The sequence below is a fragment of the Galeopterus variegatus genome, unplaced genomic scaffold (genome assembly GCF_000696425.1).
Source record: "Galeopterus variegatus unplaced genomic scaffold, G_variegatus-3.0.2 Scaffold228, whole genome shotgun sequence".
Lineage (NCBI taxonomy): Eukaryota > Metazoa > Chordata > Mammalia > Dermoptera > Cynocephalidae > Galeopterus > Galeopterus variegatus.
Window position 1 is genome coordinate 809,545 of NW_007726339.1, and position 21,260 is coordinate 830,804.

Genomic DNA, 21,260 nt, shown 5'->3' on the forward strand with positions numbered 1-21,260 from the left:
ACACACACACACACACACACACACACACACACACACACACACACACACACACACACACACACACACCAAAACCCACAAATAAACAGACAAAAATGAATAAAGACTTGATAGATAAATAGAAGGATGGATGGATGAAACTTACGACTTTCTGGGTAAATATAGTCATGTGTCGCTTAACGGCAAGAATACGTTCTGAGAAATGCGTCATTAGGCAATTTTGTCATAGAGTGTACTTACACAAACCTACATGGTATAGACACTACACCTCTAGGCTGCATGATATAGCCATTACAATCTTATAGAACCACAATGGTATATGTGGTCTGTCGTCAACTGAAACACTAAAAGTGGAAATTGGCACAACGATTATGGAGGGCACCTACCCTATGACCCCGCTATTTAATTACAGTATTACATTAGAGCAGTTTTTCCAACTGTGTGATATAATCCATTGTAAACAAAAATTAGTGAGTGAGAACAATTTTTAATGAGTTTGAAGAGAGTTATTACCATATTAACTTCTTGTTTGTTAACAAATTTAAAGTAAAATAGACATGATTTTTCACGCTTTAGAGACCATTTTTAAGAAGTAGAAGTGGGTTCCATAACTATAATACCTATATAAGAACGAAAAAAAATAGTTACTTATTAATATCATCGACGATAAAGAACCAGAATTTCCCATCGCTGTCATGTGGATAGAGACCATTCCTCACCCACCAAGTCCTGGTCTCCTGGTAACAGAACTCTGAGGGGGGAAATAAACAAAACTTCCTCCTTTCCTTCCCAAGGGAGAACAGCAGAGGCTTGCGGGAAATGTAGTCTCTCCATCCAATGACGTCACCAGCACAGGACCATGGGAAGGACTAACGAGTTTCTTCTGCGCATGTGCGCTCTGCCGACTTCCGCCGTCTTCCACCGGAAACTTTCGGTGCTGCAGGCCCCTCCCTGTTGCTTTCTAGAGTCAGGGATTGGATTCTGCGTCCCTGGAGGCTGCTAAGGGTGACAGATGAACCCCATGAGCGTGGGGAGGCCCTGGGGGCCGGGATGGGTGTTGCAGCGCCTGGTGGAGGCGGGACCCTGGTGGGACCCTGGTGGGCTCTGGCGGGCTCTGGCGGGCAGGGCCTGAGGTGACGGAGAGCCGCGGGACTGGGCCGGGAAGGGGAGACTCCTGCGGGGCTTTCCACGACTGCTTTGTCAGAAGACGGTGCACTGCCAGAAGGCCTGGTGTGCCCTCCAGGTGGGCAAAAGCTGATTCCAGAAGCTCCAGGAACGGGGCTTGGGGGTGGCGAGCGGTTCTGCAGACGGCGCGAGCGCGGGAGTTGAGCGGGTTGAGGTCACATTCCAGCTGTACCATGAAGGAGCGTGTTAATAATGTATGTGACATGTACTTTACACATGTGTAAGATGAGCATATTAACAGTACTATTGAAATATCTCCACATTCCCATGGAATAAATTGTGGAGTGTGTGCAGACCAAGTCTTCCTTTGTGGCACTTGTTTTTATGGGGTTTCTTGGAGTCTGTTCAAGAAGGGAAGTTTTTGATCTTCCGCACTGTATAGCTTTTCTAGCACTCCTGGTTTGAGTTTACAGAAGTTTATACGAGACCTAATTTTCAGGGACTGACTTTTAGGAGGGAGATTGGGGTACTAAGTGATGGTCTGGTTTTTTTTTTTTTTTTTTTTTGGAATAAAGTAGGTGTTACAAAATTTGAAGGAGGGCACCCTATGAATAGTTATCCCACCTGAAAGAACACCCCTCTGGCCTGAACCCCATTACTAGTTCTTCAGAGAAAAGGCCAGAGAGTTCCAGACAGGCAAAGGTCGTGGCTTTGCTTGGTCCACGCCATTATTGACCCTGCCTGGAGTGCACAAGGTTTGGTTGGCAATACCTCATACAATACCTGTCAAAGGCTGAGTGATGTTAGGAAGGTTTGGACTAGCTTTCAAAAGCTAGAGGTGATTTTGGCTGAGAAGGATAAGTGAGGGTCTAGGAAAAGTTACTCACTGAGGGGTGCTTGAAGGTGTAGTACCTTATACCTGAGAGGATCTGCCTACAGTGCTCTCTAAACACACTCTCATTCCTTCAGTCTTTCCTCATTGTTTCCAGTGTTTGAGTTCTTTCAAACCTATCATGTCACTAAATTTTGTATCTAGAGATATGCTGATGCTCCCGCTATTCTGATAGTTCTTCCTGATAGTGCAGGAAGGATTTGCCAAGGTACTTCTACCTTGTAAGAAAAATAAAAAAAGTTTAAAAAATTGAATATGAGATGTGACTTGCCCAGGGTCACATGATTTGTAGATGTCAGGCATTCCAACTTTTTGGCTAGTGTTATCCATTTTACCATTTCTATTGAAACAAGTGTTTGTTTACTTTTGAGATTATTTTTGCAGCACTGAAATAAACTTAGAACAAACAGTGCTTTAAATATCCCTTCCTTTTTTGTCCCACACACTTTCTGTGGATTATATCACCTCAAAGAATAAATAACACAAGTATCTCCCAGTTAATGTCAGTAATCAGTTCTTTAAGATCATAAACTCTGCAGGAAAATAATTTTACGTTATATAAAATGGGAAAGTTAGATGGCATCACACTTCTACTCCAAACTAGTTTCTTAGAATGTAAATACAATACAATGCTCACTTAAGTAGTAGATCCTTTTTATGTTTTTCTTGTTTAAGTAAACAGACTTTTTATACTGTAGAAAAAGTACAACATATGGGCCGGCCCGGTGGCGCACCGGAGAGTGCGCCACTTGGGAGTGTGGTGGCACTCCCGCTGAGGGTTCAGATCCCATGTGGAGACCGGTTCCCGCTCACTGGCTGAGCGCGGGGCAGGCGCAGCACCGAGGGTTGCGATCCCGTTGCCGGTCCCCGGTACGGGTGCGACACTGAGGGTTGCGATCCCGTTACCGGTCAGTAAAAAAGACAAAAAAAAAAAAAAAAAGAAAAAGAAAAAGTACAACATAGTTTACTAAAGTTCAAACAATTGCTTTTTGTGGTTCACATGGCCTCTATTAGTGGCAGAAAACTTATTGAAATCCATCCAGTTACACTCACTGTGATTTTCAAAACTTCTACGTGTAGTTGTGAAGTTCTATTGATTATATTTGACATGTAATTTAAGACTTTCTTTTCCATATAGTTTTGTAAAAAAACATAGCAAGTTCTTGTGGCTAGTATCAGTTAGCTTTTGCTGTGTTAGGAACCAACCAAAATTTACTGGCTTAAAGAAAACCAACGATTTTCTTTGCTTGAAGTTCTATCGATCTGTATTTTGGGGTGTGTTCAGCTGAGCAGTTCCTTTCCTAGTGTTGCCTGGATCACAAATGAGGGTTTAGTCATCTGGTGACTTAACTGTGGCTGATTAAGTTGGCTTCACTCAGATGTCCTGTGGTTTGTGCTGGCTCTTGGCTAGACCCTGTGTCTTCAACAGATTATCCCTAGGCTTCTTCACAAGATGACAGTGTGCAAGAGGCAAGCACCAGTGCCAGGCATTTTTTGAACCTATATTTGCATCACATTTTCTCATATCTCATTGGCCAAAGCAAGTCAAATAGTAAAGTGGAGTTCATTGTCAGAGCATACTGTAGGAGGTCTTGGATACAGGGAGAACTGTCACTGGGAAACATTACTGGAACTGTGTAACAAATATAAATTATGTACGTTTGTTTCCTATTTAATCATGGGCAAAAAATGTCGGGTTGCAACATGCATACTTTTGAGATGTTTAGGTATATATATGTGTTGTAGTGGAAACACTCGTATGGAGTCTTGTGTGGAATTCCTGTATTAGGGAAATAGTTAACTCTGCGCAAGTGTATTTCCATAACATTAACTTTAGTGAAGACATGTTTCTTTATTATTTGGCTTAAATTATTAAATTATATCTTTGGGAAATATTAATTGTTGCTATATCATATGTCTAATTGTAGATGTATCTTTCATGGGGTTTTTGTTGCCCCTTATTGAGGCATAAAGGACTATTCTCCCATAGGGAGGCTTTTTTGGAGGTTCTTTTCCAGCTCATGCGTAGAGGGTTTGGGGCAAGAGAATTCAGGATTGAGCCACACTAGTTCTCTCCTTAATCCACTCATTCACCTTCTCTCCCAGCTATGCACACAGAGTGCTCCATGCATTTCCAAGAGAAGAGGAATAAATCTTTGGTGAGTTTGCTTATTTATTCCTCACTTTGTTTTACATTGCATTTAATGAGCTTTATGGGGTCCATGAATTAAAATCTTGGGTTAAAGGAAATGTACATAAATAAGATAAAGTTGACACGTAGATATGGGCTGGTTATAGACCTTAGAGTCTCTAAGTTGAGTGCAGATTTGTCTCTGATATTTCTCATGTCATCTCAGAAAAGACAGTCATGTTTGGTATATGATTTGAATAGAACCTGAGAACAGAGTAGGCCACATTTTTGTGGAACATGAAGGAACACAAAGACTTGCTGGCATTGAAGTCTGAAACTCCATTGTCATTGGTTACCTAGATGATATAGTGAAAAGTTTTTCACTACCAACCTGGAGATAAACACTTAGCATTATGCAATGGAAACAGTTACCTAGTGCTAAAGTACAACTCACTAAGATATTTCTGAAGTTGCTAAAATGTATGGTTCTGGACAGCTTTTGGAAGGCTGTACTTGATTCATGGATAAAACCCGGAATGTCTGGAGGATTGAGTTGACCACAGGTCCTTAAGTAACTCTCCACATATATATATATTTTTTCTTTAGATATGCCTCACCTAGGAATTTCCATATATTTTTCAGTTCATCTGTACATGTAGGTTGTGCAGCATAGTATTCAAAGTTATATTTTCTGACAAGTGTTTCCACTGCTCATTTGCACTTTAACCCACTCAATATAGTCTTAATTCATTTCTTCTACAGCTCACCAGTAACCTAGATTGTAGTCCAATGCTCCTAACTTGGGTTTTCTGCCATATTTGAAAGTACTCTTCATGATCTCCTGGAAATTCTTCAGTGTTAGTTTCTATCATGACTTCACTGGTGGTTTCTTCTGTTTTTCTCTGAATTCTTCTACTTTCTTTTTCTTAACATAGCTCATCCAGGTGTTCCACTGGTTCCCCATTTGTCTCACGCTGCAATTCTTGACCGATTCAGCCCTCCGTGCTTTGGCAGTCCTAATTGTTTCACTCCAGCTTGGAGCTCTTACCCAGCCTTTTGGCCATAGATTTGACTTCCTATGGAATGCTTCTTTCTAGTTATCCAAAAGGAATCTCAAGCTCAACACATGCAAAATGAAAACCACATCCTTCTCTTTTCCTTTGCATATGGTATCTCTACCATCCAGCCAGTAACACAAACCACTAAAATGGGGTATCTCCTGGACTCCTCTCTTTCTCAGGTTTAATCTCATCTGGTGTCAAGTCCTGTTGCTTCTGTTCTTTTTATTTTATTCTAATGTCTACATATAGTTCCAATATAGGGGGATGAGCTGTTGGTGCTTACAAACATAGTAACTTTGTTATATTGGAAATGTAGTTCTTGGCAAAACCTGAAGGGTGTGTTTGCTGGGTGATGAGGTTCAATCTCTGGTGAATTGTGCTTCTAGTCAGCACATGTGACGATGGCCTTAGGAGTCCATGGGGAGAAAGCATTCAGGAGTTAATGGGACACATTTGAACAAGGGTCACTTAAAAGATTTTCAAAGAATAAAAAGAAGAAGCACAGATTTTCATGATGTGTACCTTCTGCTTATGTAAATTTCAGTTAGTGAGTCTCTTTTTTTTTCTGGTCCGCTGGCTGGCATAGGGATCTGAACCCTTGACTTTGGTGTAATCAGCACTGTACTATAACCGACTGAGCTTTATGTTAGTGATTCCATCTGTAGGTTTTTATTCATGTACATTGTATGTTTGTAGTTCAAGAAGGTCTGTCATGTTTTTAAACTCTTTAAAGATTGTATTTAATTTTTATCCTGTTTCTGGTAACCACTTAAAAATGATTAGGGAAAAATGGATGTGTGCATCAGTAATAACTACATTTATGGATGAGAACTGTAGTTAATTGATAAGAACAAAAAGTGACAACCTAATTAACTGAACATTTTAAATTCACGATTATACCTTTGGATCTAACATAAAACGTGAAAGTGCTTTATTCAATTATTTTGAACCTAATATTTAATCTAAACCTACACACTCCATGTTTCAAATCAAGGTACTACGTATGGTCTCTAATGACTTTTTTGGTATTCCAATTATCTGCTGTGCAGCAAAGTACCACAAAACTTAGTGGCTTAAAACAAAAATTTCTTATCACATGTCACAGTGTTTTGGGTCAGTAAACTGGACAAGGCAATGTGGATTGGCTGTGGTGTGATGTCAGTGGTCTGCCTCAGGGCAGTGTGGTCTGCAACACAGTCTCTGGTCTCAGGTGGAAGGATACTAGTGGCTGGGGACATTGAGCAGCATCCAGCCCTTTCCTTGTGGCCGTGTTGGACTGCTTCACAGTCTGGCAGTCTCAGGGTAGTCAGGTTTGTCAGGCTTCTCCCAGAGCCAGTGTCCAGGAGGCCCAGGCAGAAGCTGTGAGCCTTCTGATCTCCCCTCAGTAGTCCCAAAGCATCTCTCCCACCACATTCTTTTAGTCAAGCACATCACTGAGACCAGTCCCTGTTTTAGGGGAGGGCTATTAAATTTTACTTCTCAATAAAAGGGTTTCTAAGAATTTGCAAAAATCTTTAATAAACCAGTTTGCCCTCTGGCCACAAATTATCTGCATTTCTTCCAGAAGCAAAATATACTTTGCCCACTTCATGAGCCCCAGAAATCTTTCCCTATTATGACACTGGCTGAAAGCCCAACTAAATAAGGTGCTGGTGGCCTGTCAACTGCCCCTCCACATATGCCCAGTACGTAGTTAGGAGACTGATGTGAACATGTGGGCACTTCCCATCAGATAGTATCAGCAGGGAGGGGAGATGTCCTGCTGGCACTGGTCTCAGCAGGTATTTATGCCCGTTGGGCACCTGCTCCAGTTCTTTAAATTGGGCCCAGTCCTTCTCCCTGGAGAGATGCCTCATGCCTCTTCATTCTGCCCTTTGGGCTGTCACCATATCTATCAATTTTTTTTTTTTTTTTTACTTAAATGCCTGGGTTTGCAGTTGACCAGCTTTCTCTACTTTTTTCTTGCTTATAGTAAGTTGGGGATCTAGTGGGCTCCTTTTCTTTGACTCTGGCCTTTGCTACAAGAAATGATTCAGTGTAATCAAGTCTTTAAAAAGTGCGTGCTTTTTAAAACACTAACAAAATCCATTAGACCAAAGTTGCCTCAACACGCTCTCTGAGTCAGGCTCTTTGCTCTCTGGCCTCCTGTTCTCTGCAAGACTGCTATGGGATAACAGCCTTAGAATTCCTACTGTTTACCAGGTACTATTTATGTTTCTTACCCTAATATCCTTAGAATGCTGAAAATAATTTTGATTTTTAATCTTTTTTTACGTAAACACTGGGTTTGATCCTTGCCACAAAGCCATTTCTTACTTTAAAATGCTTTGCTGGGAAAAACTGGGGATGAAAACTGATTTTATTGCAAACCCAGCAATTCTGTTTGAAAAGTGAACATTTTTCTTTAGTTCACCCCTCTCCTCTCATATTTTCTCAAAGGCAGAGAGAGGAGGCCAGGTAGCACTTTCCACAGTCTTCCCAGAAACCTCCTTTGGCAGACACCTGAGATGGTGAGATGTCCTTTCGGTTTTCCATGTTATGGCAGGTAATACTGTGGCCCCAGTTCTCCAGTACATAACCTCCATGCCTTTTTCTCCAGTTTACGATGAGATTTTTTTCTTACTGTCCATTAGGCCTTCACCTACAGTGTTGATGCCCTTCCACCTTGCACGATGGTCTCCTTGAGGCCCAACGTATGCTTAATCTCACAGACAATGCCACATGTTGTAGCTTTTTATTTATTTTTTGTCTATTTTCCTCTTTAGTCCTGTTGTTTTTTTCTTTCAGGTACTTTGAGAGGCTCTGTGTTTAGGCACAGGCACATTTATAATTGTTACATCATTCTCACATATAATTCTTTTATTGTTGTGAAAGTGCTCTCTTTTTTTCCGGTAATATATTTTGTGCTGAAATCTCTTTTGTTTAGTATTAATATCTCTACTCAAGTTTTTTATGATTAGTGTTTGCATAGTATGTCTTTTTTCATCCTCTTACTTTTCAGTCTGTTTGTGTCTTTGTATTTAAAGCGTGTCTCTGTGGATAGCATATTGTTGGGTCTTGCTTTACTATCAAGTCTGGAAGTCTCTGCCTTAAGTAGAATATTTAGTCCACTAATATTTTAAGTAATTATTAATAAGGTTGAATTTAGATCTTCTGTTTTGCTCCTTATTTTCTAATTGTTTTATCTGACTTGGTCCTATGATTTTTCTTTTCCAACTTCTTTTGGATTAATCAAATATTTTTTCATATTCCTGTTTGATTGCTCTATTGGCATTTTGAAATAATTTTTAACAATTATTTTATTTTTAATTTTGGTAGAAAACACATAACACATAATTTACCATCTTAACCATTTCTTAACCTTTATGTACTCTTAAGTATATTCACACTGATGTGCAGCAGATATTTTATCTTGGAAAACTGAAACTCTATACACATTAAATTACAACTCTCAATTTCCACCTCCTCTCAGACCCTGGCAGCCCAGTCCTGGGCAATCCTGTTGCAAATGAGAAGATTTCCATCTTTCTTAAGAATAAATAATACTCCATTGCATGGGTAGGCCACATTTTCTTTTTCCATTCATTATTACTGAGTTTTTATTACAAAAATGGAGGTATTTTTTAATATTGATTTAATTTTTGCTGTTAAAAACAAGTTTTTAGATTGTTGGATTCTTTTAAAAAAGAAAACCACTTTATTTTGTTAGAGTAGTTTCAGTTTCACAGCGGAATTAAGAAGAAGGTACATAGATTTTCTATTTCTATTTTTACTCCTACCACCACATATGAGGGTACTTCAAAAAGTTCAGAGGGCCGGCCCCGTGGCTCACTCAGGAGAGTGCAGCGCTGATAGCGCCAAGGCCATGGGTTCGGATCCTATATAGGGATGGCCGGTGCACTCACTGGCAGAGTGTGGTGCAGACAACACTGAGCCAGGGGTTACAATCCCCTTGCTGGTTAAAAAAAAAAAATCATAGAAAAATAGAATTAAAAAATAACACGATTCTTTCTATGAGCTTTTATTTTATTTTTTTCCTTTTCGTCTTTTTTCGTGACCGGTAACGGGATCGCAACCCTCGGTGTCACGCCCGCACCATGACCGGCAACGGGACCGCAACCCTCAGTGTTGCGCCCGCACCGCGCTCAACCAGTGAGCAGACCGGTCTCTATATGGGATCCGAACCCTCGGTGGGAGCGCCGCCGCGCTCCCAAGCGCTGCACTCTATCGAGTACACCACTGGGCCGGCCCTCTATGAGCTTTTAAGACCCCTTGTATGCTGTCTCTCTCATTATCAACCTTCTCTACCAGAGTGGTATATTTGTTACAATTGTTGAACCAATATTGACACATCATAGTCCTCCAAAGTCCATAGTTTACTATAGGATTCACTCTTGGGTTTTACATTCTGTGGGTTTTTACAAATGTATAGTGACATATCCAGCATTTTAGTACCATATAGAGTATTTTCACTGCCCTAAAAATCCTCTGTGCACCCCATATTCATCCCTCCCCATCCCCCCATCCCTGCAAACCACTGGTCTTTTTACTGTCTTTATAGTTTTGTCTTTTCCAGAATGTTGCATGGTTGTATTCATACAGTAAGTAGCTTATTCATACTGGCTTCTTTCACTTACTAGTATGCATTTAAGGTTCCTCCATGTCTTTTTGGAACTTGATAGCTCATTTTTTTTAGTACTGAATAATATTCCAGTGTAGATATCACAGTTTATCCATTCTACTGAAGGGCATCTTGGTTGCTTCCAGATTTTGGCTACTTTGACTCCATGTCTTTTTGGAACTTGATAGCTCATTTTTTTTAGTACTGAATAATATTCCAGTGTATATATCACAGTTTATCCATTCTACTGAAGGGCATCTTGGTTGCTTCCAGATTTTGGCTACTTTGAAAAAAGTTTCTATAAACACGTGTTTACAGGTTTTTATGCAGGCAGTAATTTTCAACTTTTTTGGCAAGTACCAGTGAGCACAATTGCTGGAAGCTACTATATAAGAGTATTTTTAGTTTTCTAAGAAACCACCAAACTGTCTTCCAAAGTTGCTGTACTATTTTGCATTCCCACCAGGAATGAATGAGAGAGTCTCTGTTGCTTCAGATCCTCACCGGCATTTGTTTTTTTCAGTGTTTCAGATTTTGTCCATTCTGCTAGGTATGTAGTGATATCTCCTTGTTATTTTGTGTTTCCTGATGTCGTATGATATAGAGCATCTTTTCATATGTTTATTTGCCACCCGTATATGCTCTTTGGTAAGATGTCTATTAAGATCTTTGGCCAGTTTTTAAAATCAGATGTTTGTTTTCTTACTGTAAAGTTTTAAGAGTTCTTTGTATGTTTTGTGAAACAGTTCCTTTGTTGGATGTTTCTTTTACAGATATGTTTCCAGTCTGTGCCTTGTCCTATCATTCTTTTGACATTGTCTTTTGCACCGCAGAAGGTTTTGAATTTTATGAAGTCCAGCTTATCAATCATTTCGTTCATGGATCTTGACTTTGGTGTTGTATCTAAAAGTCATTACATTACCCAAAGTCATCTAGGTTTTTTCCCTGTTATTTTCTAGAGTTTTATAGTTTTGTATTTTACATTTAAGTCTATGATCCATTTTGAATTAATTTTTGTGATGGATATAAGATCTGTGTCTAGATTAATTTTTTTGCTCTGGGCTTCTCCTTGTCCCAGCACCATTTTTAGAAAAGAGAAATCTTGCTCCATTGCATTGCCTTTGCTTTTGTGTCAAAGATGAGTTGACTGTATTTATGTGGGTGTACTTTTGGGCTCTGTATTCTGTTTCATTGACCTATTTCCTTATTTGGCCTGTTACCACATGGTTTTTTTTTTTTTTTGGTTTGTTTGTTTGTTTTGTTTTGTTTGCAGTTGTCCTGTGCAAGGATTGATCCCTGAAACTTGATGTTATCAGTCCCATGCTCTAACCAACTGAGCTAACTGGTGAACCCCTTTATTGATTAATGTACCTTTATAATAATTTATGAAGTTGGTCAGTTCTCTGACTTTGTTCCTCTTTTTCAATATTGTGGGTCTTTGACACTCCATGTAAATTTTAGAATCCAATTTAGTTTGTTGATATACACAGAATAACTTCTAGGATTTCAATTGGGATTGCATTAAGAATCTATAGATTAAGGTGGGAAAAACTGACATATAGGTAATATTGAGTCTTCCTATCCATGAACATGGGATATCTCTCCATTTATTTTAATATATGTACTGCTGAAGCAAGCACTCTCTCTCCATTTATTTAGTTTTTCTTTGATTTTTTTTTCTATTAGGATGTTGTAGTTTTCCTCTTATAGATCTAATACATATGTTTTTTAGATTTATATGAAATATTTCATTTGTTGGGTGCTAATGTAAATAGTATTGCATTTTTCATCTTAAATTTGACCTTGTCATTGCTGGTATATAGCAAAGTGATTGACTTTAGTATATTAACCTTGTGTCTTGCAGTCTTACTATAATCACTTATTAGTTCCAGGGTTTTTTTGTCTGTTTTTTTTTTTCTCAGATTTTTTGCATAGACAATTATGTCATCTGTGAACAAAGACAGTTTTTAAAAAATGTATTCCTTTTCAATCTGTATATCTTTTGTCATGTTTTTGTATTATTTCATTAGGTAGTATTTCCAGTAGGATGTTGAAAGGAGTGGTAAGAGGGTACATCCTTGTCTTGTACCTGATCTTGAGGGAAAGCTTTGAGTTTCTCAATATTAAATACAATGTTAGGTGTAGTTTTCAGTCGATATTCTTTATCAAGTTGAGGAATTTTTTCTCTATTCCTAGTTTACTGAGAATTTTTATTATGAAACAGTGATGAACTTGTTAATTGCTTTTTCTGCATCTATTATTGATAAGATCATGTGATTTTTCTTTTTTAATCAGTTGATGTGATGTGTTACATTAATTGATGTTCAAATGTCAAACCAGCCTTTCATGCCTGGGATAAATCCCACTTGGTTGTAATGCGTAATTCTTTTATACATTTTGGGATTCAGTTTGCTAATATTATGTTGAGTATGTATGTCCATGATAGATAATGGTCTGTAATTTTCTATTCTTGTAATGTCTTTTTGTCTGGTTTTGGTATTGGGGTAATGCTGGCCTCATGGAATGAGTTAGGAAATATTCCATCTACTTCTGTCTTCCCAGATGGATTATAGGGAATTGGTATAAAGTCTTCCTTAAGTGTTTGGTCAAATTCACCAGCAAACACATCTGGGTTGGTTGCTTCATTTTGTTTTAAATATTTATTCAATTTCCTTAATAGATATAAGCCTATTAAGACTGTGTAATTTTGTTAAATGTGTTTGTTAAATTGTGTCTTATGAAGAATTGGTCCATTTCGTCTAGGTTATCAAATGTGTGCACAGATAGTTGTTCATAGTATTCATTTATTATTCTTTTAGTGTGCACAAAGTCTGTGGTGATAGCTCTTATTTCATTTTTGATATTAGTAATTTCTGTCCTTTGCCCTTTTTTTTAGTTAGCCTGGCTATAGGCTTATCAATTTTATTGATTTTTTTAAACAACCACCTTTTTCAAATTGATTTTCTCTATTAATTTTTTGTTTTCAGCTTCATTGATTTGTGCTCTAATTCTTATTATTTCTCTTCTGCTTATTTTGGATTTAATTTGCTCTTCTTTTTCTAGTTTCCAAAGGTAGAAACTTAGATTATGAATTTTAGTTCTTTTTTTCTTTTCTAATATGTACATCCAATGCCATCAATTTCTTCTAAGCAATTCTTTCGCTGTTTCCCACAAATTTGATGTTTTGGGATTTTTGTTTTTTTGTTTTTTTTCATTAAAAATATTTTAAAATTTCTTTTGGGTAAGAACTCAGCTTTTGGTTCTTGGTGGTTGTTTCATGTGATCTTGAGAAGAATGTATTCTGCTGTTGACTAAAGTAGTCTATAGTTGTCCACTATATACAGATGAATTATCTTTTCTTTGAGTTCAGCTATTTTTTTTTACCAATTTTCTGCCTGCTGGATTGGTTCCTTTGTGATAGATGGTGTTGAAGTCTGCAGTTGTGATGGTAGATTTATCTATTTCTCCCTTAAGTTCTATTAGTTTATGCCTCATGTGGTTTGCCAGCCTGTTGTTAGGCACATACACATTAAGAATTGTTGTCTTCTTGGAGAATTAAACCCTATAACATGAAGTAATGCCGTTTTTTATTCCTAGTAACTTTCCTTGCTTTGAAGTTGGCTTTGTCTGAAATAAAAATAGCTACATCTGCTATCTTTTGGTGTTTAGCATTGTATATTTTTCTCCGCGCACTTACTCTGAATCTATATGTGTCTTTATATTAAAAGTGGTTTTCTTGTGTACAACAGGTAGTTGGCTCTTATATTTTGATCCACTCTGACAACCTCTGTCTTGGATTGGTGCTTTTAGAACATTGACATTCAAAGTGATTATTGATATAGTTAGATTAATATCTACCATGTTACTGTTTTCTATTCATTCCCCTTGTTCTCTGTTCTTACTTTTGTCTTTCACTGTTTGTCCTTTTGGTGGTGTTAATTGAGCATTTTATATGATTTCATTTTCTCTCTCTTAGCATGTTGCACTTCTTTTTTATATACTATTTTTTCTTTATGTTTTTACTCGTAGGCATTGAGTTTGTAATATACATTTACAACTAATTCAAGTTCATTTTAAAATAACACCATGCCACTTCACAGGTAGTGTGACTACCTTATAAATAACAAATTAATCCTAATTCCTCTCTCCCATCCTCCTCATGCCAGGTAGTGTGACTACCTTATAAATAACAAATTAATCCTAATTCCTCTCTCCCATCCTCCTCTCTCATGTATCATTGTTGTCATTCACTTGATTTGTATATAAGCATACATCATGTGTGTATAAAACCATGCATAATTGTAAACATTGTTAACTATTATTATGTACAAACTATTATCTGTTAGATCAGTTACCAATAAGAAAAATAAAAGTTTTCTACTTATCCCTTCTTTATTGCTCTTTCTTTATGTAGATTTCCAACCTATAGCTTTTCCTTTTCCCTAAAGAATTTCTTTTAACATTTCTTACAAGACACATGTACTGGCAACAAATTACCTCAAGTTTTGTTTTTCTTTTTTTTTTTTTTTTTCCTTTTTGTCTTTTTTACTGACCGGTAACGGGATCGCAACCCTCGGTGTTGCTCCCGCGCCTCGCTCAGCCAGTGAGCGGGAACCGGTCTCCACATGGGATCCGACCCCTCGGTGGGAGCGCTGCCGCGCTCCCAAGCGGCGCACTCTCCGTGGGATCCAAACCCTCGGCGGGAGTGCTGCCGCGCTTCACAAGCGGCGCACTATAGCAGTGCGCCACCGGGCTGGCCCTCAAGTTTCGTTTTTCTTTTCTTTTTTTTTTTTTTGTCTTTTTCCGGGTCCGGCAATGGATCGCAACCCTCAGTGTCGCCCCCGTACCGGACCGGGACCAGCAACGGGATTGCACCCCTCAGTGTTGCGCCCACACCGCGCTCAGCCAGTGAGCGGGAACCGGTCTGCATGTGGGATCCAAACCCTCGGCGGGAGTGCTGCCGCGCTTCACAAGTGGCGCACTATAGCAGTGCGCCACTGGGCCGGCCCGCCAAGTTTTGTTTTTCTGATGAAATGTTTCTGCTTCCCTTTTGGTTGATTTCACAGGGTACAGAACTCTAGGTTGGTGGGGTTTTTTTTTTCTCCCAGCACTGAATATTTCACTCCACTCTCTTCTTGCTGTCATGGTTTCTATAGAGATGTTGAATGTAATTCTTATGTTTGTTCATCTATAGGTTTCCCCCTCTGGCTTTGTTCAGAGTTTTGCTTTATCTTTGATTTTTTTGTAGTTTGAAAATTATATGTCTATTTGTAGATTTTTTGGCATTTATCTTTCTTGGTGTTCACTGAGCTTTCTGGATCTTTGGTTTGGCATCTGTCATTGATTTGTGGAAGTTCTCAGACATTATTGTTTCATGTATTTTTTCTGTTCCTTTCTCTCTGTCTTCTCCTGGTATCCCGTTACTCCATGTTATTTTATACCTTTTGTAGTTGTCCTGCAGTCTTTGGATGTTATGTTGTTCTTTTTGCTTTTTAGTTTTTGAAGTTTCTGTTGATATATCCTTAAGCTTAGAGATTCTTTCCTTATTTCTTTAACGGTATTTTTGATCTCTAGTATTTCTTTTTAGTTCTGTCTTAGGACTTCTCTCTATTCACAATGCTGATCTATTCTTGAATTCTGTCTACTTTATCCATTTGAGCTCTTAGCATATTAAGCAGAGTTTCAAAAAATTTCCTGTTTGATAATTCCAGGATCTTAGCTATATCTGGTTCTGATTCTTGCTGTGTCATTTCAAATTGTGTTATTTTGTCTTTTAGGATACCTTGTAGATTTTTCTTTATAGCCAGACATGATGTACTAGGTAAAAGGAACTGCTGTAAATAAATAGGCATTCAGTAATGTGGTTGTAAGGTATTGACTGAGGGGAAGCTGTCTTAGTTCATTTGTGCTTGTATAATAAAATACCATTGACTGAATCATTTATAAACAGCAGAAATGTATTCCTCACAGTTCTGGAGGCTGGAAAGTTCAAGATCTAGGTGCCAGAAGATTCAGTGTTTAGTGAGGGCCTATTCCTCATAAATTGTGTCAGTTACATGTTCTCACATGGTAGAAGGGGCAAAGAATATAGTGGCTCCCTTCAGCCACTTTTATAAGGGCACTAATATTACTCATGAGGGCTCTGCCCTCATGACCTAATCACCTCCCAGGTACCCCACCTTTTAATTCTCGTGCACTGGGAATTATGTTTCAACATACAGATTTTGGAGGGATAGAAACCAGAGCAGAAATATTCTGTAGTCTTATGATTAGGTCTCATTCTTTTAGTAAGCCTCTGCCTTTGGACTGTGAACTTTACAAATGCTTCTCAGTTTGTTTTTTTCCTCCACCTTAGGCAGGACAGGATGGCTGGAGTGAGCTGGTGTTGGGTATTTGCCTTCACCCAGTTCATTTAGGCTCTGATAATACTACAGCAGGTTAGACTCTGGTTAAGTAGTTTTTCATGAGGACTGGCCTTGTTAAGAAAAATAGAGTACTGTGGCATATTTCAAAATGGTTTGCTTTTATCCCTCCCACAGGTGGAAGCAGGAGGGGAGTCTTCTTTACTATCTACTGTAGGAGCCTGCTCGAGCTCCTGGAGGTCAGTTTCATGATACTGTAGTCCTTCTGCCCATGACTGGGTTCCTCTACAGTTTTTAACTCAGAGTTGTCCACACTGAACCTCCAGCAATTCATCAGTCACAGTTCAGGTTTTTTCTGCCCTGGTACTGGTTCCCATGGTGGTTTCTGTAGTTGAGTCTCTGCTCTCATAAGCTCTGACTATCTGTATTTGCCTGTCTGTCTCTCCAATGCTGGAGCAACAGTTTGCCCTGTGTCCTCCCCTCTCTTATGGATCCAAGAAGAGTTGTTGATTTTTCAGTTTCCTTAGCTTTTTATTGTTGTTATGATGGAATGATAACTGCCAAGCTTCTTACATGCAGAAATAGAACCTGGAATGTATTTCTGAAAGTACCCTCTCAATGTCTGTGTGGCTTATCAAAGGATTTTTCTCTACAGAGTTATGAATATGATGAATTATCTTAATGTGCTTAATATTGAGCTTTACCTCATTTATGGAGTAAACTCAGAAAATTCCTCCTTGGTCTTCATAGTCTATTTCTCTTTCTCTATTTTTTAAATATTAATTTTTTTTTGAGATTCTGTACTTATTTCTGTTTTTCTTTCAGTCTTTTAGGTTTATTCACTCTTATGGCTTCAGGTACCATTGAAATTCTGATGCTTTCCAAATCCTTATCTTCAGCTGAGATCTTGCTCCTGGACTCTGGAATCATATATCCAATTGCCAGTTGGACTTCCCTTTATAGGTGACCTCACATATTTCAAATATGATGTGGCCAAGTCTGTGTCACTTCTGCCCATTGTATTCTTCTTCCATATTCCAAATTTTACTTTACAGCAGCAGTACCTACTAGCTGCTTAGATGGAAATGACCTGCAAGTAAAACTCCCCTTTTTTCTCTACAAAGCATATTAGTACCAAGGATGTTTTTGTTTATCTTTTCTTTTATCTCTTTTAGGATTACTTCCTTATTTTATATTCTCATTGCTCTGTGTCTAATGTAGGTGGTCATCCATCACTCTGTTTTCTTCTCCTTGACTCTCTCTTAAGCCCATCCTCATTCTTCTTCTAGGGAATGACTATTAAAATGCAAATCTGGCCATGTAACTTACTTGTTCTTACAGGACCTCATTATTTACACCCTGTGGTTTAGGAAGTGGTAGTGTTTATCCTTTGGTAAACAATATTTTGGTATGTAGGAAGGAAATTTTGGGATGTCTGTGTACATGCTTTTAATTTATAAGTAATTAAAATTGATAAGTATATACAATTTTGTGTTCTTAGAATTATGGGAATGTGGAAATACCCCATAATCAGTTCCTTCAATATTGTGTTCATCTCTCATCACAGCCCAGGGTCGTTCACCTCAATGCGGTGCTGTGTGTAGTTCCATAGATGTGGTGTGTGCTTTTTGTGCCCTCGTGATTGGACTGCCCTTGTCTCATATTCATGAGAGCCCTTGGTGCATGTGGAAGAGCTAAACATCTTGGTTTTTCAGTGACGTGCAACCTCATAATACAAAATACAAGTATATTTTCTCCTGTCTTACCCCAGTTTGCATTGAACTTGTGTCTGAATTAGTTCATCTAACACATTATTTCAGATATGTATTTATACTACATCTTCATATCAGATCTTAAGCTCCTTGGAGGAGGAGAATTTGATTTATACTTTTATCCCTAGCATCAAGGATGGTTCTAGATTTTTAGGGCAAACTTTATAATAGTATTGTTAGTAATTAATAGATTATTACAGTGGCACGATATTCCTCTTGTGGATTTTCTTTCTCCCACCATGTGGAGTACAAAGAATCTGCATCTTATGTAAGACATATTCAAACACAGAATAGTGAACTCCCAGATTCCTGTGTTGTGACCCAGTGCTGATGACTTGAGATCATGAGAAACGTTCCCGTACAGGAGTTGGTGTTATTTGAAATGACTTGAGATCATGAGAAACGTTCCCGTACAGGAGTTGGTGTCATTTGAGGATGTGGCTGTGGACTTCACCTGGGAGGAGTGGCAGGACCTGGACAGTGCTCAGAGGACTTTGTACAGGGATGTAATGCTGGAGACCTATAGCAGCCTAGTGTCATTGGGTGAGTGAAACTCCCCAGTAATGCTCAGGAGCAGCACTTTCCTCTTTTTTTTTGGTAAAAATAGGAACCATTTATAAGATTTAATGCAATTTAGTGTAAGATTCCATTTCATGAAGAATGTGATCGTCACCCCTCTCTAATAAAAGGTTTAAATTAATTCAAGGGGCCTTCATTGCACAGCTTCTGAAGCAGGACTGTTGTCATCCAAGGACCTGACTTACAAGTTTGGCAAAGTCTTATGTTATTTCCCATGAACAGGACACTGCATTTCCAAACCTGAGGTGATCTTTCAGCTGGAGCAAGGAGCAGAGCTGTGGTCAGTAGAAGAGCTCTCAAACCAGAGCCTCCTAGGTCGGTCAGTGTACACTGGGCAGGGAAGCCAGGAAAAGCGGAGCCCAACAGATGCTGGCAATGTTCAGCTGTTTTCACCAGTTTTTCCCTCAGGTTTGGTCTGCATGCATCAAGCATGTGCATTGTACATACAGTCTCCAAGGAGGGCTCTCAAGTATGTGTCCCCACCTATTAGTTCACTGAATACTTTATAGTTACCCAAAATGTCACTCCTACCTTCCTCTTCTTAGACATTTTTTTCTCTGTTTATTTTCTCAATATTCTCAGTTGCCCTCTTTCCTTCATTCTCATATACTGTTTTTTTCAGACATTTATTCATGCATTCATTTATTCTTTCAATGCATCTTAATCAAGCTTATTTTAAGAACCGATAATTTTATAATTGCACTGATAACAACAGTGATTAATGTAATGTCCCCTTTTCATGGAGTTTATATTCTGAGAGAAAGAAACAAGAAAACAATGTATGTTAAGTAGTTGTATAAGTATCACAGGGAATATTTAATCAGAGCAAGAGAGAGAGAAAAATGGGACGTGATAATTTAGGAAGGATGATCAGAGAAGGCAGTTTTAGGGGATTATTAAGTGTTTACTTTGGCATAACTTCTGTTTGAGTTAACTCTGTCCATAACTTCTGTTTGAGTTTTTTAAGAACCGATAATTTTATAATTGCACTGATAACAACAGTGATTAATGTAATGTCCCCTTTTCATGGAGTTTATATTCTGAGAGAAAGAAACAAGAAAACAATGTATGTTAAGTAGTTGTATAAGTATCACAGGGAATATTTAATCAGAGCAAGAGAGAGAGAAAAATGGGACGTGATAATTTAGGAAGGATGATCAGAGAAGGCAGTTTTAGGGGATTATTAAGTGTTTACTTTGGCATAACTTCTGTTTGAGTTAACTCTGTCAGTATTGACTTGTAATACACAGGTGAATATAAAATCTAGATTTGAGAGTGGATATCACTGTTAGAGATATAAATTTTGTAATTGTTAGCTTAAAGCTGGTATTTAAAGTCATAGAGGAAGCCACCCATGGAGTTGATAAAATGAGAAGAGAGGTCCAGGAGTGAGCCTTGTGTACGAGGACATCAGAAGTCATGAAGCTAAGGAGGACATGGCATAGGAACATGGAAAAGGGAGGTCCTAGGCTTGGGAGGAGAACCAGGAGAGTCTAGGTCCTGAGGCCAAGTGAACCAAGGGGTTCATGTTGAAGGGCTCAGATTTCTGTTTGGGAGTGGAGTTTGAAGTTAGCATTTCCACTTCTCTTTGTGGAAATCATTCTAAAATAACAAAGAGAATGATAAATGAACAGGATACTCCATTTACTATAAAGCTAAGAGACAGCTGAAACACCAGTGCATGAAACAAAAGCCTTCAGAAGCAGTGAATTATCAAGTGGTGGTGGTGGGGGGGGTGTACCAGGAACTGAGGGAAGAATACCAGGACTATTAATCTCTGAAGGAGCCAGACAAGACACTTTTCAAAGAGGGTGTTCACTGCTTTGGCTGCAGAACCAAATCCTTTTGACCAGAAGAGAGGGAGTGGCTAGGGTGGTGGACTGGAGCTTCCTGCAGTTATGATACTGAGAAGTAGAGGAAGTTGGGTTAAACCAGGAATTTGCAGGAAGCTATCTTTTTCTAGTAAGGGGAAGAAGAGATTATGTATTTGAAAAACCTTCAGATTCCTGTAGACATTTCTCAGTGAGATTGAACTAAACCAACATTTGTACATAACTTTGATCTTAGGCCATATTCCTGTGCAGGGAACAGACAAATGGACTTCACCCACATCCTGCAAGTGGGTGATCTAGGAAATCCTTGCCACCTTCAAAGCAGAATAATGAGAAATATATCAGCATTAGACACCCACTGTTGTTATAAGAATAAAATAGAGAAAAAGAAGAGAAAAAATGGAAGACGATAAGCACTTAGTTGAAACTATGACTAGGCAGAGGTGAACATTTTAAGAAAATATTTCTTCATTTTGAAAAATGAAATAAGAAAGCAGCAAAAAACATGATTTAACATTAGAAAATTTGTTAATGTAATATATTAAGACAGCAAGAAGAAAAAATATACTTGTACAATCAATACCATTATTGATTTTTGTAAACTCTTATATCACTAGGATAGGTAGAAACTTCTTTACCTTTAAACAAGAATTCCATAAAATATGCGTATGTGTGGCTCATGGATATGGTTATTTTTTCTCATTTCAGATGTCCAGACAGTCAATGAGCTAATTGAGAGGAGCTGAGAAAGTCACTGTAAACATTTGTGGCAAGTTGTAGTCATCAATCACAACACATCATCAACTGAGGAGAGAGATAAATTAGAAAAACTGTGGAATTTGAACTCAAACTATATTTCAAATCTGATTATAAATAATGGAAACCATT

At 38.4% G+C, this 21,260-nt stretch overlaps 1 protein-coding gene across 1 annotated transcript; it reads left to right on the plus strand.

The window, feature by feature from the left end:
* The first annotated feature begins 936 nt into the window (after window positions 1-936).
* LOC103585294 (zinc finger protein 39-like) lies at window positions 937-21,118 on the plus strand. The gene is made up of 5 exons (XM_008566208.1): window positions 937-1,240; window positions 4,121-4,173; window positions 18,378-18,504; window positions 18,763-18,948; window positions 21,081-21,118. The coding sequence occupies exons 2-5, from the start codon at window positions 4,123-4,125 to the stop codon at window positions 21,116-21,118; spliced, it is 402 nt and encodes a 133-aa protein (XP_008564430.1). The 5' UTR covers window positions 937-1,240; window positions 4,121-4,122.
* The last annotated feature ends 142 nt before the right edge of the window (window positions 21,119-21,260 follow it).

Bases quoted from the DNA above. Each gene is read 5' to 3' on its own strand.
- LOC103585294 (XM_008566208.1), top strand. From the start codon at position 4,123: ATGCACACAGAGTGCTCCATGCATTTCCAAGAGAAGAGGAATAAATCT. The intron at 4,174-18,377 runs GTGAGTTTGCTT...GTTCCCGTACAG, and splicing joins AGAAGAGGAATAAATCTTTG to GAGTTGGTGTCATTTGAGGA. The intron at 18,949-21,080 runs GTTTGGTCTGCA...TTCTCATTTCAG, and splicing joins TTCACCAGTTTTTCCCTCAG to ATGTCCAGACAGTCAATGAG.